The sequence below is a fragment of the Aythya fuligula genome, chromosome 3 (assembly GCF_009819795.1).
Source record: "Aythya fuligula isolate bAytFul2 chromosome 3, bAytFul2.pri, whole genome shotgun sequence".
NCBI lineage: Eukaryota > Metazoa > Chordata > Aves > Anseriformes > Anatidae > Aythya > Aythya fuligula.
The window spans coordinates 80,482,145-80,499,398 of NC_045561.1; the positions used below are offsets into that span (position 1 = coordinate 80,482,145).

At 38.0% G+C, this 17,254-nt stretch overlaps 2 protein-coding genes across 6 annotated transcripts in view; one reads left to right on the top strand and one right to left on the bottom strand.

Moving 5' to 3' along the window:
• Positions 1-10,249, top strand: part of L3MBTL3 (L3MBTL histone methyl-lysine binding protein 3) — an 86,239-nt gene extending 75,990 nt beyond the window's left edge. For all 5 annotated transcript variants that reach the window (XM_032185556.1, XM_032185560.1, XM_032185555.1 and 2 more), the window contains exons 19-22: positions 590-681; positions 5,949-6,112; positions 7,090-7,152; positions 9,238-10,249. In XM_032185556.1, coding sequence (XP_032041447.1) covers positions 590-681; positions 5,949-6,112; positions 7,090-7,152; positions 9,238-9,381 — 463 coding nt within the window. In that variant the 3' untranslated portion in view covers positions 9,382-10,249. The remainder of the gene's footprint in view (positions 1-589; positions 682-5,948; positions 6,113-7,089; positions 7,153-9,237) is intronic.
• A 958-nt stretch (positions 10,250-11,207) lies between these two features.
• Positions 11,208-17,254, bottom strand: part of SAMD3 (sterile alpha motif domain containing 3) — a 36,190-nt gene continuing 30,143 nt past the window's right edge. The window contains 5 exon segments of the mRNA XM_032184479.1: positions 11,208-11,336; positions 13,186-13,428; positions 13,693-13,775; positions 14,419-14,590; positions 14,980-15,183. Coding sequence (XP_032040370.1) covers positions 11,208-11,336; positions 13,186-13,428; positions 13,693-13,775; positions 14,419-14,590; positions 14,980-15,183 — 831 coding nt within the window.

Genomic DNA, 17,254 nt, shown 5'->3' on the forward strand with positions numbered 1-17,254 from the left:
AAGGAAGGAAACAAATACACACACAATGTCAGCAAGCTCATCTAAACTTCATTTCTGTAAGAAATAACAGAAGGGTAAAAATATTTCCAGTGGGATCATTAACACCTGCACAACAGTGTGTCAATACAGTACAGGTGTTGGGTTGGAGATGAAAGTTGGGTAGAGAAAAAGAAGTAGATGTTTAAGACAGCTCCTGAGAATAGCCTGGATAACCACTAAGGCTTTGTGGGATATGCAGCTGTATATATGTCTTTTTTACTCTTCTCATCTTCTGCCATGAACAAGTCCACTGCCTTCATTTGTGTATTTTCTAGTTTCAGTTATGAAGTCAAATACGTTTATCTGATTTATAGAATTTTAGTTTACGCTACTCTTAAGCCTTAATTGCAAAACTCATGTCAGTAGGCATTAGTATCGCCATCTGTGTAAGTCAGAAATTTGATCCTCCTCTTTTATATTTTATGATGATACAATGTCCCTTGTGTGGGTATCCTGGTGTGTTAATGATCTAGCATTGTTAGCAAGTAATTTCATCATGCTTAGTGATTTTTATTATGTATTAATAAAAACGAATGTCTATTTTCCTCAGTGGGGTACTACAGACAAAGGACTCCATAAAGAACAAAGAGTGTGAGGAAGAGGAGATAGAAAATAAGCTGCTCATTTCAAATGAAATTAAAGGTAACCTGGCAGTACTTTTGATATTTACACTCAATATTAAAATCTGAAGAACTAAAGTGTGGCACTCCTTGTAAGTCTTCGTGAAACTGCATTACAACTTACTTTACATATTTGCTATTTGCGTCCAAAAGTTTTTTGACAGCAACACTTTCAATGGTGTGTTTATCTTATAATCAACAGAGGGTTTGCTGAGAACATTACTGAAGTTGTAAAGTTGAGTACAAACAGAATGCTGGTATAAAATGTTTCCTTTCACTGACTTTTACAAATAGATAATTAAACCAGTCTGAATTTTAAAGTTATTATGTTCATTTATTGCTTCAAAAATGTATTGGAAGGAAGTTGAAGATGCAAAGTTCTGTATTTACAATGTTAGCTCCAATGCAATGTTAAAGTGACTGATTCAGCTCTAGCTCAGTCTTTTGTGCAGTCTGATTGTTTTGAGCCCCCCATATGCAGAATGAGCATTATTCATATGAATTAGAGAGGGAAGACTAAGATTTTTACTTCATTGAAAAACTGGAAATAGTCTAGTGGAGGGCCACCAAGATGATTAGGTGGTTGAAGGACTTGACATATAAAGACTTGTTGAAGGAATTGGCTTGTTCAGAGTCTTCCAGTTACTAAAAGATAATTACAAGGAAGATAAATGTACCCTCTGCTTCAGGATACACAGTGGTGTATCCTGTGAGCAGATGAGCTCACATGATGAGGTGAGGCAATTGGCATGAGTTGCTTCAGGGGAAATTCTGTCTGGATATAAGGAAGAAACTTTCCACCATGAGAACAACGGGAATAGGATGCCCAGAAAAGAGGTGGAATCTCTTTTGCTGGAAATATTTAGGACTTGGCTTGACAATATCCTGGATAACCTAGTCTAATGCTTTGTTAGCAACAGAACGTTCCATCATAGGGTCTCCAGAGGACCCAATGATGGAATGTGGAAATGTCCACAGACGGGACATATTTTTTGATTCTGTAAGGTTTCATTTACCACTGTGTCAAAACTCTTGGCTGTACAGATCCAGCTGGACAGATTGAGGTGGCTGTACATTATTCATTTTTATCCTCATCAGAAAGAACAGAGTACAAAACCAGAACATTACAGTCTTACCCCTGATAATTATTTGCTGTGAGTGAGACTTAGTATGTCAGGCTATTTAGTTCCTGAACTGAAATGGCATATTGTTTCAGAGCAGCTTTTGCTGCGATAATATGTCAACTCATACAAGTTCAATGAGAAGCTAGATGCTCTTCATTTGATATTTTAATTCCATAACTTTTTAGATATTTTTTTTCAGCAGTTTGTTGTGCAACACAAAATTTGTAAGGCCTTTGTCCAGAAATCTTAAGTAAGACTTGATGCTGAAGCAGAATGTCAATCAGATTTTATTTCTTCACTTATCTCGTGCAAGGAATCCTCTGCATCTGTGGTGAAACTGGTTAACACATGGTGCTTTTCAGGGTCCTGTTCTAAAAGTCCAAACTGGGACTTCACACCAGGACTTTTTTTTGAGTACATCATGTGTTTTATCTGGCCCACAAACACGATTTTCCTCTTCCTGGAAAGCAGAGCTTGCAGAATAAGGAAGACCAGAGCATGAAGTGGGTAGAACTTTTAGATGAAGAAACTCAGAAGTCTGGTATTATACACGTGGATTGTAGCCAAAATACTGTCCTCTGCGCCATCTTGTATAAGAAGTTACCCCGACTAAGCCTCAACTTTTTCTTTTTTTTTTTTTTGCCAGGGATGTGACTATACACACTGCAGGGCTGAAGGACTTTTTTTTTCTTTCTTTTTTTTCACCTACATCTAGTTGATAGATTGGCACTTTTCATGCTCCTCTTTTGCAGTGCAACTTATGTGTGAGGGAGATAAGACACAGGCTGATAAGCAGAGGCATTTTTGCCCACATCCTGAAAGGCAGTAGGCACTGAATTCTTTTTCTTGTCATTAGCTAGAGCTCTTGAATGAGTAAACCTTGTACTCCATCAATTCCATTATGCAGTGTCACAGTAGTGAACTTATTTTCTGCTAATGTCATTCATAAATCGTTGAACTATTTGCTGTAGTTTCTTAAAAAAAAAAAAAAATGAAAGGAAAGAAAACAAACAAACAAACAAAAAACGAACAAACAAAACCAAACAACAACAATACAACAGATGTCCAGCATAGAATTTTCATCTGGAATTATTAGGAATTATTATTACGCTGCTGTAAACTACAGAAAATAAGGTACATATGGGATAGATAGGTACCTTTAACTGACATTACTGTTACTCACTACATCTGAATCTATATGCTCTTATAAATGCATAAATACATGCACTTTAATTGGAATATTCTTGGCACAGTATTGTTATCTGTTTGTTTTACCACAGCAATGCATTACGTGCTTTGCAAATGGAAAAAAAAAAATCCTAATATAATTTTATTCTCAACTCTTAAGATATTTTTTAGAAAGAAAAAAAAACTGAGCTAGGGATAGGGAAATGATTCGAGGAGCAATTAGAAATATATTGTTCGATAAAACAAGCTTCACATTGAATAGGTTTGCTGTCTTGCAAGACTATTTTTTTGTCACTGAGATTTTTAGAAATAAATTCTAAGGAAAATTTAAAGAACAATAGTGTTGTGTAGATAGACATTTAAGGATATCACTTCCACGAGTAAGTATATGATAGAAAAACAAATGAAGACTGAAAAAATATAATGAGTGGACTGACAATGCTGACTAAATACTTTAAAATTAATCTTTGGAATAATGGATATAGGATATAAAGTGAGGGTATGTCTTGAAAGTAACCAGAATTAAGTTGGAGGAGCAGAAGAACACAAAAGAAATGGAGTTCAGAGTTGCTGGGTTTGATAAGAACCCAGAGAGTTTTGGAGAGACTGCTGGAAGAGACTGGGAAGAGCTTGGAAATCACCTTCAGTAAGGCCTGAATTGAGATGACACTGAGGTTACAGGTTGGGGTAGCCAACATGATAGTGGTGGGAAATATTGGAGGGAAGGAGGAAGAGGGAGTGAGAATTAAAAGCAGTTATAAAGAGTTTGGTGGAATGGGATCATTGAAGCAAGGTTGAGGGAAAAGGTGAGCACAAAAATTGCATGCATCAGGGAGAGCAGAGGAGAAAGATTAGGTTAATGTAGTGATAGGAAAGGGCAGGTCCAGCTGAGGGAGAATTGCTTCTCTCTCTCTTCCCCCCCCCCCCCCCCCCTTTTTTTTTTTCTCTAGGAAGAATCTGCAAGATTGTCTAGAGAGAAGAGGAGAAGGGAATTTTAAGAAGTGAAAAAAATATGCTGCAGTCTGCTGATGTGAGCTTAAAACATAGATTAGTTAAGATAAGAAGATGACAACTGATGTGGAAGAGACCAAATTCATAGTGAAAAAAGTTGGATTTGTTGCAGCATTTCTGCAGACACATTTCTTATCTTTACAAGTAGTAGCAATGGCAGCAGGTGTGCAGATGCTGGAATTAGAAGGTTGGAGCTAGTTTCAATTTGTTTTTCCAGCAAATAATACCCTCCAGAGTGTAGTAGCAGGGTACTTTCCAAGTTAGTACCTGCAATGTCTGCAGAGCTGATGTTTTTACTAATATAGCACCTCTTTCTCTTCTTCTGCCCTCTCCCAACCCAAAAGAAACTGTTCTCAAAACAGTTTTACTGCTGTACCTGAGTCTACCATAACTGTTTCTTAGGTCAGTACAGCTATTGCTGCTTCTACATTAATTAGCAAGTAATATGACCCAGTAGAAGCAGGTTTGTAAAGTGAATCATGTGGTAGTGAAGATACAGTATGTACTGTAGCCCCGTTTCTGGTGGATTATTTCTTGGGCTTTACTCCTCTCATGCACTGCCTGCCCATTAGTGACTAGCACACTAGGTGTGCTCCTAGAACTTAAACTTCTAGTTCAGTTTCATCCAAAATAAATTGAGTCTGCTTCATGCTGTGAAACAAGGTGAGGTAAGTGGAGAAGATGAGTTTCATGTCAAATACATGCTCCTAACCTGAACTAAAACACTAACGTAATCACTTCCTATGTTGGCCACATTATATATTTCAAACTGGTCCCATTGTGATGGCAGAAATCTATAATAGGAATTTGTGCCCCAGTTGTTGGGAACAAATGTATGAAAACTAGATATGAAAACTAGAACGGTAAAAATAGAGAGATCTATGAATAATAGCAACTTCCCAAAAATTGAAATAGAATGGAGCTATAATAGAAGTGAAGAATCCAAACAAGAATAGCATAGAGATTTGTGAGTGACTGTATGAAGTAATGATAGTAAGGATATTAGATATAGATTCTTTGACTGTTTCATTCAGAAATGCATTCCAGAGGTTTTACACAGTTTTATTCTGCAACTTGGAGGCATTCAGGCCTCAGTTCATAGCAGGCTTGTTGCTTTTGGATTTGCAATGGGTCTAAATGAATGTAGATGTCATATACAGTTTGACATCATCCAAGGCATGACTCTTCACTCTCCTCCTACACACATCTGCAACTGCTGCTGCTCTCCAAACACCAGCAGCAACAGCAGCATGTGGCTGAAGCCATCCTCCCACCTGTACATTAGCTCTGAGGCAGGTGGAGTGGGAGCCTCCTTCCTTCCATAATGGACAAGTGAGATAAAAATGGGAAATGACCTTGCAAAAAATAAAAAGGAAAAAAAAGACATCATGGAGGAGTTAAATGTTATTTTCCAAATAAAACATTCAGTTAAAGTGGGAGCAGAGAATTTGCAGACATTTATGTTTTTTTCTCAGAAGAACAGAAAAACATTTTGTTGTGGATGAGGCATAAATGTTGTGTGGGCTGGAACCGTTCAACTGATTCACTTGGAATTTTATAGCAGTGCAGTGCTGGTTTTGATGAAATTTTACAGCTCAACCCTGGCATTAAGCTAGTTCTTGTCATACGGTGTAACTGTTAAAAGTGGGTGTTAATTATTGTATCAAAATACTTAAAATTATGTGACCTATGGTGTGATATGCCAACAGTTGTGTTAGCATAGCATTGTGTTGTGTTAAAGGAGCTTTTTTCCCTGTAAAAGTAGTTACATTTGTACAGAGCCAATATAATCACAGTCATACTAGTGGAAGAATACTCATCGTACTCCTGTAATTCTGGTGTAAGCAAAATTGTACACCTTTTGTAGGGAGACCCACGTATATTAATAGAAATGAATGTGATTTACTGTGACTGATCTCATCACCAACTGAGAGATTTAATGCTTATTTATTACTTTCTGTTGAAGATACTGAAGAACCCAATACCCAGAGGCTTCTTTCTCAACCAGTTGTTGTGTCTTCAAAACTGCAAATTCCTGGCCTACCCTTGCGCTGGGAACAGCACAGCAAGCTCCTTCCAAGTGTAGCTGGGATCCCAGCCAGTAAAGTTTCTAAGTGGAGTACAGATGAGGTAGGTTTTCCTTGTATCTTTTGTTTCACCACCAACACCCTCAACTTCTTGGTTTATTTAGAGCTATAGATTAACCCCATAAATTACTGATAATGCATTAGTACTCAGAAGATTAGACAGCCAGACCTAATGTAACAGGTCCTCAAAGTGCTCATTCAGCTACCATCAAGCCCTAAAAGCAGTAAGTATTCATTCATACATATATAGATACAGGTATAAGCATAGATATAAATGCACAAATAAATGTATATGTATATAGATTCACTGGGGTTAAAGAGGAAAAGAGCAATACTAAGTGTATGGCCCAGCATGTGCACGAGGTCCACACTAATGACATCTAGCACCTGCACAAACATTTTGTGGAAACAGTCCAGGGGTCATGGACCAAGAACTATTCCCTATACTTAGTTTGGATGTAGCACACTGTTATGGAGGGTGAAACTGTAGTCTGTATACGAATAGTATAATTATGGTCAAACCATGACATTTAATTTCAAAATCAAACGCCCATCACTGTTCAGGTGTATATTAATGCTTGGACAGAGAGGATCTAGTCCCTGCTTCACTTTTAGAGGTGCCTATGACTAAGGCACTTTTCTGTGGATGGAACTGTTGGATCTCCTCTAATCAGAAGAAAAAAATGAAATTTGAGAAAAGATTTGCTAGTCCTTCTGCTGCAAAGAATAAAAGGAGAGGAAGGCAGCAGACATTTTTGTTTGTGCAAAGGGATTCACCAAGAGAGGATTCATTATTTTGGATGTGCATATGTAGAGTAACCTGACTGACTGTGAGGGAGTAGCCATTAATCTTGTCCTTACACACCCAGCTGCATGACTGTACACTGACAGAATGTGAAGTACCTAATTAGAGGATGCAAAAACAACTAGAAACCTTTGTTTTAATGTATGTCAACCTTTAAGATTACTTTGAGAAGACCCCAGTCTTACTAAATCTGTAATTGTATTCTTTGGTGGCAGGTCTCTGAATTTATACGGAGTTTACCAGGTTGTGAGGAACATGGCAAGGTGTTTAAAGATGAGGTGGGTAAATTATATTTAAAACAAATCACAGAGTGCAAAGCTTAATGAAAAAATTAATTTTATTTTGTCGCTAAAAACACATGTAAACTATTTGGATGAAGTGTATATTTGAAGTTAGAGGCATGTATGTGGGAGATTAGGTCATTTTGCAGCTCATGGAGTGGGAAGTAAAGGGCTTCTTGGCACAGTAGATGTTTATAATCTGTATTGACTCTTGCCTTTCATGTCAGAGGTTTGTTACCTTTTATTACTGCTTAGTTCCAAGAAGGTTATTTGATCACAAAGTGCTGGAGTGAATAGTTCAGGTGCTTATCTCAGCCAGACCACCTGAATGGGCAGAGTATAATACTGTAATATCCCAAGTCAGCTATACAGTCCAGTGAAGAATAATTGTGGCACTTCTTAAACTTGAGAACATAAATGCACCTGCTGAGTAAAATGTATACAGATGGCCCTGCTAATCCTCTCCTTTGTCGGAAGTTTTTAGGCTGTAGATTTTACTGTTACAGTTACATAACAAAGGAGTGATGCGTGGCATCTCTAGCCATTTTGCACTTTAGGCATTTTACAGTTGTAGCAGGTATGCAGGCCTAGCTCATCCTCTGTGTCACTTAGGATGTCTCTCCAATTAATTTAAAGATCAATAATAGCTGGCACGCTGCTGATTGAGCCAGCAGATGAGAAGTGCCACAGAAATGGATGAATGCTAAACACTTTCATTCTCAGAGATGTAAGAAAATAAATGCCTTCTTTAAGTTTTAGACACTAAAGATTTGTCTGTGAGTAATGAATTAAATCTTTTCTGGAGCATTCTCTGCCAGTGAGACCAACCAGCATGGACTGGCTGGCATCCATATGATTTACAGGGCAGTTATACTGCATGCACCTACCAGCTCTAGCTCTCACAGAAGGGTCTGAACGAAGTTCATTATGGAATACCCTTTCAAGTTTACAGCTGAAGGTCTTTCGGTAGGTGGAAGGTGTTGGTTCAAACTTCTGCTTTGGAAATGAACCCTCATCCTGATTATGTGAAGATGCTACAAAAAGCTGGTCACCCCCACATCACCACAATTCTGGTTCTGAGCCCACCCAGTTTGGCTCTGTGCACAAAATGAGTCACCAGCAATTGTTGTAACTACATGGTGCTGGTCTCACTGCAGTGTTTCTTAGCTTGCAGTGCTGCGGTGTATGCTGCAATGTACCTTGCACTCTGCCTTAGCAGCATGTGTGACTTGGAAAGCTCATGTTCTGTTTTTTCAGGAAATTAATTACACTAGTCCTATCTCAAATTAGTATCTCGAAGTCTAAGCAGTGCTCCTAATTTAACCACAGCTGGCTTTTAGGTCTAGCTGTCCTGCTTGTGTTACACTGAAAAGTTGCTACAGATACCAAAATGACCCAAAGTTTACAAAAGGAAGTTTTTGCACCAGTGAAGTCCTGGGGAGTGAGGGCCTTGCCTCATGTTCAGATTTAGCACCCCTGGCAACGGAATGATTTGCTTACAGAGAACATTCATTTGTAGTGTATATTAAAATAGCAATACTACTAAACTAGGAGGAAAAAATAAGTGTTGTGTTTGTACCAGAAGCAGATTTACCTACTCTAGCCCACATTTACATCTGAGAGCAAATTCATTTTAATATGCTATTGAATGAACAGAGAAGAGCGCCCTGAAGAGGGTTCCAGTTCTTTAGCTGGGAGTAAAATCTAGAAGCTTTCCTATGAAGGCTTGCATACAACGAGCAGCTAAGATGGCAAAAACAGTTACTGTGCTGAATTTCACTTCGTTTACCTATTTTACTTTTCAGTAGCTTTTACTTTATACTGTCAGTATGAAAATAAAAACAGGTTGGCTAAAAAATTAGCAGCCAGTTATTTTCAAGCAGAAGGAGGGTCATCATCCTGTTCCTTTTGACTAGCTAATCTGTCTAAAAAGTTTATAGCAAAGCTATCCTGAAGTTTGAAAGCATTTGTATTCAGCCATTCCTGTACGATGTCTGGGAATTTTCTTTTCATGTTTTCTGGAACATCTACATTGCTGCCCTGTCAGACCTATTAATAGCTTTTTATGTTTTTCTTTTAAAGCAAATTGATGGAGAAGCATTTCTGCTAATGACCCAATCAGACATTGTCAAAATAATGAGCATTAAACTGGGACCAGCCCTAAAAATCTTTAATTCCATTCTGATGTTCAAAGCTGCAGAGAAAAACTCACACAATGAACTTTGAAGATAATGGAAAATGTGTACAAGCCAGCTTTCTCCACTGGAGCTCATGTTTTATTCAAAGCACAAAAACTCACTAGAATTGTTGAGTAAGGACTCTCAGAAAGGAAGCAAAGTATGTTCGGCACTGGTGGACTATTTATATTCTCCTAGAGCCAGTACACATCTGAATCCTTCTGGGAAGTGCTCAAGCTTTTAAGAAGGTACTGTGTAACAACCGAATCAGCTAGTCTTATTTACCAAACTAATGGCGCTAATTCTCCATGGATGGTTAGGATCCCTAACTCTCTCTGGACATCAAGAAAACCTTCATTAATTATTTATGCTGTATTATATAAGGGAACGTTAATATTTTCTAAGAATTCTTGAATTCTACTTCATGTACCCATTTTACTTTTCAGTAGCATTTACTTCATACTATCAAAATAAAAAATGATTAGCCAAAAATTAGGCTACAGGTAGCCAGATTAGACTGTTATGGCTAATATGAATTTGTGCCATAGTTTAAAAATGAAACAATGTTACATATGTGGCACTTTATGCTACAGCATATGACTTTGCAGATTATAAAACTGTCTGTTTGCTTGTAACAAAACAAAACAAACCTTGTTGGGGTTGAAATTATAATGCTTTTTTGATAACTGAATGTTTTTACTTTTGCACGATTACAAAAATGTTATGTGAGTTTTTCCACCAGCATCTTTAATGTATTTTACCAAAAGATCAATATAGAGAAGGCTGCAACTGAAAAATAAAGTTTGACTTCATAGAAGACTTTCATTTATGCTGCACAATAGAGCCCCAGCCTTTTACATGGGAGCGTGCTACAGTCCTTCAGCACATGAAGGAAAATAAATGTATTTTGAGGTAATGCTATTATCAAAAAAAAAAACAAAAACAAAAACATATTTATTCGTGTCTGCACATGCTAGTCTCCAGTATACTTACAACAGTGGAGAAAAACAGTGTGCTAAGCTAGGACTGCTACTCTGGCTTCATATTCAACATAAAATTGTTTTCCAGATGGTGGGAAAATTACTTAACCCATCAATTCCTAGTTCAAAAGTCTGATTTAAAAGTGAGTGAGGCATAGGAAGAAAGCCAAAGCATGGCGGAAAAGGCTACTTAAACACATATGGTGCATAGGCATGAACTAGGTAAAGGGCATGGATTTCAGCAGGTCATTAGCAAGACTGCAGATTCCACTAGCAGGTACTTAAGTGAGGCAACCGTCTTTCTCGGAGGATTATTATAACAATTTGTCAGGGCAAGTTGTTGCACATGGTATATATATATAAGATGTAAGCCGGATGCACTTTAAATTGAGGAAAGCCCAGCTATTGAGGACTGTATCAGAATTTTGCTTTTGCAAGGAGAGGGAAGAATTGGATCAAGCTTTTGGCAGCCCTCTCCTTAGCGCTGAGGTGGGCAGTTGCTCAGTCTGTAGAGTTATGAACAAACAGTGTTTCTGTTGCACAGAACTTGGAGAATTTTAAATCTTCACACAGATTTAGCTAGGCTGTTTTTTGGCTGAAGTTCCTCAAGATTTCAAGAACTCTTTGTCCCTTCCAGATCACACTTGGGGACTGGTACCTGCCATAATGTGAGGTAAAACAGGGTCAGTATGAAGTAAGTTGCATTGCTCTGTTAATTTCCTTCCATAGCATTGCATAAATAATATTTTTACATTTTGTTCAATATTTGTACAGTCAAATTGCACTCTTATTGTACTACAATAAATAAAACCTGAATTGGAGCTGTCTGTTACATTTGTGTGTGCCCATGATTCTAAGATGAACCCAAGTGTTCCAGAGGGTGGTGTGGAGTGCTTCACTGTATTTCAGTGTGGTCATGAGTTTGAAAACGCAACTTTGTTGCTGCTGTCCGACCTTGCCCCAAACCCAGTCTCACCTGAGATTCATGGACCTGGGTTTTGTCACTGCCAACAGCTGAGGTTGCCTATGCAGAACAACAAAATGCCAAACTGTTGCGTTCTCTTTCCTTCTGTCCTTTCGTGTAGCTCATTTCCTTGAACCCTCACCTTCTATGTTTATCCTTCTCTCATGTGCCAGTTCTGTAACCTTCAGTGAGACCCAATGATTTCCCACTCAGCAGAGATCACTTATCAGCTTCCTGAGTTTTTGTATACCTAAGTACATAGTAAAACTTCCTAAATTTTAGTATACCACAGTACAGAGTATTTTGAACTGTATATATACAGTACTATTACTATACTATTACTATACTACAGTACTACTGTATATATACAAAGTACTGTGGTATACAGCGTACTGTGGTTTAAATAAATGATTTAGAATTAATACTGTTTACAAGATGTAGAAGAAAATGTGATGAGGTAATAGGGTATAGCAACTTCTATTACAAAGATTACACCTAACAAATGCACTAGGAAACTAAATATACTCAAGGACACCTAATGAATCTTTAAAATGGCACTTGCAATGGTTTTCAGTGTTGTATTGGAGGTGACCCAGCAGTTACATGGGCTAAGGATATCCCACAATTTCCATGGGAGGCAAGTGATTCCAAAGACTTTAGCAAGAGAGTCTGGCCATTAAATGCAGTCAGTATTCTCCTCTCATACTCAGTCTCCCACTGTAATCTCTGAATGGGATGCACAGCCAAGGGCTTTCTGTCTGGGTGTGAGGAACAGTGGTGACCACAAATGTTGCTTTGCCTGTATGGGCACTTGTGAGAGATGGAGCTCTTTAGCAGAATGTAGTATTTTAATAAAATGGTATTTGCCATTCTATATAGATTAATTAATGCACTGGTTAAGTTTGCTGGCAGCTGCTCTTTCCATCACTAGAAGGCTGTCTGAAGCCATCCACTATCAGGCTCTAATCCCCTGGGATTTCCAGATATGCATGGTGCTTAAGAAGTTAAGAGGTGTTAGGGAGAAGAGGAGGTTGTGGAAAAGGAGAGGAGAGGGTCTCTGTTCTGCGTGGGCAGATGGGATATGTACATGTGGAAAAGGCTGCTCTGTTCTAAAAAGCAAACTCAGAAAGAAAATGAAGCATTCATTCCCCATTGCCAAAGCCGTGGTTACAAATGCACATGGCAACATCCCAGATAAGTCGTTTTTGCTACTTTGAGAGCTCATCTCAGAATCCTTATTTAGCAAATTTAGGATTAATATTGAAAGAAGAAAAGAAGATTTCATGCATGGATAAAAGAAAGAAAAATCATCATCCTGCAAAACTGTAAATCAGGCCCAGCATTTTAAAACAAAAACAAAACAAAACAAAACAAAGAAACAAACAAACAAAAAACAACTATTTAAGTACTTTTAGTGATCATATGCTCATAATATAATGAGAGTGGTAACCAGTAAATCTAATTTCTTTTGCTTCAGGACATTAAATATATTAGCACCTAAAGCAGCAAAGTGCTCACTAACTCACAAGTATTTTTTTTAAGTTCTGATGTTCAAAAATCAGAATTTGTAAAATCCTCTGAGAAAAAAAATACACAACACGTAGTAATCTAGAAAATTTTATTTTCTCTAATACTTCCAGACTGTTCATTTAAAATAAAGAAAATGCTCAGATTTCAGATTTTTATAAAAGTAGCCAGTACAATTTAAAAAAACAAAAACAAAAACAAAACAGTATTAAACATAACTGTTACAAATATACATACACTTTCACTAGAAAGAACGGCACTGATTCATCTTCACAACAAAGAGATTTATTTTGACAAAATGTTCCTGAGACAAGTACTGTGCATACTAGAAAATACTGGGATTTGCACTAGCAAATACTGGGATTTCCAGCCCTCTCTTTACCTGAGCTGGGAGGAATGCTGGACACCTCATCTCAAATACCAGAGACTCCAGGAAGTTCAGTGTCCTATAGATTCTGTTTGGGCATGGGATATCAAACACGTAAAATGCAGCCACCAGTGCTGCCAGGGCTGTGGTGCAGTCCTCAAGCTGGGCTACCTCTTGTTTCTCTACATACAGAGCAAACTCACATGAATTCACATTGAAGGGATTTTTAACTTCCAACACTGGTGTCACCGCCTTCACCTAAAAAAAAAAAAAGGATATTTCAAATGATGTCACAGTATCACATTGGGTGAACTGCACTGTAACTTGTAATATCTCAGAGAATTCAGTAAGCCTAATAACATTTGGAATTTAGCTAGCATTTCTGTTAGTATTTGCTCTTTATCCAAAAGGCAGGCTATATCATCCTTTTCCAGGAACTAAGCTGAACCACCAAAAGGCCAAGGGATGTGCCCAGGCAGTTCATATGAGCAAGAGACCACAGCCAGTGGTGCTGTCTCCTACCTCTTCGTTTACTGCAGCAAACAGACTAGAGTCATCTCCAAAGACATCTGGCAGAAGTAAACACGCAGCAGTCATCTTCATGTCTGTCAAAGGCAAGGATTTCTACTAAATTACAAATGAAAACATTCTGGCACTCTGATATCATCCTGGAAAGACAAATTGTGGCTTATGAAATAGCTAACAGCTCAGCAGTGGAATTGCTGCTCAGTCCCTTTTGAAGAGTAATTTGTCCCACAGTAAAGGTTTAGGTGCCTCAGCTGGCAACGTGCAGTAGTATTTAAATCATTCATGACACTCATAAACTCAGTATTATGATTAAATTTCTCTTATGATAGGCCTTGCTTCTAGTGGAGTTTGTGAGCTGGATAATCCTCCTGCCACCACTGCTCACCCCCAAACTCCTCTCTACCCAGTTATCAGTTTGTTGTGCTCAATGATCCTTGTGGGTGCCTTCCAACTCAGGAGGTTAATTTGTGTCATCTGCCCCTTCCCAGCCTCTTGTGCATAAGCCCCCAAACCTGTTCACTGTGGAGAAGAGCAAGAAGCAAAGGTGGCCTTGATGCTGTGCAACACTGCTCAGCAACAGCTAAAACTTTACTGTGTGGTACCAGCATTGTTTTGGTCACTGATCTAAAACGCAGGACCATACCAGCTGCTATGAAGAAAATTAACTCCCTCCCATCCAGACCAGAACAGATATTCAGAGCATAGAAGATTTGTACTGACATTTTAGAATGTCTTCCTCTGTGTGCTGTTTCAGATTTTCTTGCAGCATAATGGTAATAGGATTATTCTTCACCAGATACAAAGATAATATGTTTTCTGAATAAATCTCCAAAATCTCAACTGTTTTCTGATAAATGTTCATGTGTGTAAGAATCTGGAACTCCCGAAAGAGCTAAAAAAGAAAAAAAAAAATAAGGGATTATTGCAATCCTCAAAATCAAAACTAAAAACAAATTGAGATGCATGCTGTGAAGACAAGGTAAGACTAGCTCAGTAAAATAAGATCTATAAACTGGATGAGGTGATAGTTTACTTTCTTTCCAAAACAGGCAAGATGTACATCAAGTATCAACAAAGTACTTCCAATAACTCACTGCTGTTGTGTGTGGCATGTTTAACTAGTGAGTCTTTTAAAGTGGTGTTAGCAGTAAAAATACAATAGATTAAATAGAAGAATGTTGATGAATACTTCACTAGAAACATCCAGTAAGATAAATGCTCACAGTTGTATCACATCTATAATATTAAACTCAATGCCATTATTAAGTATAGATCTGTTACCTGATAAGGGCATCTTAAGAAAGGAAATACTCTAAGAATGTCTTGTAAAGGTGCCTTATCACTGATCATCTTCCTTCGTATTTGTATTGTTGCATTCATTCTGTCGTTCACTTCTTTCCAGTTTCTCTGAGTTTTCATATATTCTTGCTTCAGCCAGTTAATGTTCGCATACATTGCATCACCTTCAAGATAAGCAGGATCATCCTATCAACAAATGAAGGAGAGAATTGTAACAAATCTGCTATCCTTTTTATCTGACGTGGGACCTGTGTGATTTGATGTCAGTCCACACTGGAGACTACATGAAAATGTTGTAAAACTCAGCAGAAAGGGCCTGTAATGTGACTTAAGTACTGGCTCTGTAGATTTACCCTCATGCTCTATTAGCTGTATTAAGATCTGTTTTCATATAGTAATAGAGCTACCAGCCAGGTCTCGCAAGCTCAAATTACATATTAGAGGAGATTCATGAGATTCCTGTGCCTGTGCTTGGTTTGCCTAATTGTGATTTATTGGAAATTAGAAAGCATTTCTAATGATGTCTCAGTGTTACTCCTTTAGCAATATCAGCTCTATATTGCCAAGAGAAAAAGTATTTTCGTCTTACTCAAACAGGCAGGACAACAAACTTCCACATTCACACAACTGAAGTATTTACCCAAGGAGACCTGAGACCAGAAGAACTAAGAGAAAGAAAATCTTTAATGGAAAGCATTATTTGATTAGTTTGACAGTTAATGTCTTCATACTTGAAGATACAATTAATGATTCCTCAAAATTATCAATATTGCCTCTGCTGTAATTCCACAAACAGTAATTGCTCAGAAGAGGGATGGCTATCCAAAGCAGTGCCTCTGTGGCTGTAGCCTGGGGCTGTGTTGTTTCTATCAGAGGAAACAGTGAATTTGTCCATTGAAACAAGCTGAGAAAACATACAGTTGCATTGTTAGTATGATTACCACCCTCAAGCTGCATTTACACTGGCTTTTCCCAAAAGTAGTGTCACTGATGCAGCTGTCATCTACGCCAGTGGTGGCCTGTGGGCTGGAGCCAATGCAAGTTGAGACACCTGATTTTGCTTCCCAGAACATTTAAGACAAAACTGCAAAACATACAGCATTCAAAACTGCTTTCTATGTGCAATTTAATTTTCTGGTTAATATCCTTTTTTAAATTGGATATGTGGAATTCAAAAAATAGGATGCATAAGATATGCAAGTAAAAAATTGTCTTCCTCTAACTATATATCCATGGATTTCAATAGCCATTGTTATCAGGGAAGAAAACAGCCCTGAATGCGAGACAGTTAACTACCATAACCCCTACAGCTACTCCCCTGGCACTTGATAGGATGGTGTTGTATCAGCACAGCCTGCTCTCTTTTTAATAGTGTATTTTAGACTTAATTGAATAGTAACCTTGGTTTGTGAGCAGCCTGACTGGGCATTCCTCTCCTCTTCCTCACTGCCCAGGAACAGAGGTAGCAGGTCAGATGATTTGGTCCTGTACCCTCCTCTAAGTGGCTGAGGGGATAGTAGTGTAGTGGGACTTCCCCTGAGCCCTATCAAGACTCCACTGAATTGGGGCCCATGGACTTCCAGTGGATATGTTGTCGTATTTCATAGCCTCCAGTAAATTTTTTCTTCCATCATTTATTCCAGTCACTTTTCCAATCCAGATAAAATTGTACCTTTCACAGCATTCTGCATTATGCTCAGCAGTTTAACTATTGCAGTCAGAAGAAACGCCTATTGTTTTCTCTGACGACTCCTTGCTTATCATACTGAATCTGTTTACCTGTAATTTTGTAGATACATCATATTCCATCCTCAATAACCCCTTTTCAAGCCAAGACTGCCCTAAGTTATCTAATCATTCTACATACAAAAGCTGTTCCATACTTTCAACTATCCCTGTTAGCATCTTTGCATATTTTCTAATTTCACTACTGTATTTATAAGATGGGCACAGTAGAACTTAAAATACTAGTTGAGTTGCTGGGATACCACAGGTGCATACAATGGAATAATGTTCTCTCTTGTTTCTTCCTTAAATAACTCTGAGCAATCAATATACTTCTTTAGATAGCTGCTTAGCATTGTGCCAAATTTTCTTTAGCATGATATAGAAATATCATGTGAATGGTAATAATAAGTTCAGAGCCCATCACTGTAAATGTTGTTAGAATTGAGTTTTCTCCTTGTGCTTTGTTGTAGATCTATCTACACTGAGTTTTCTCTCCTGTTTTTCTGCCCTGTTAACTCAGTAACATGGG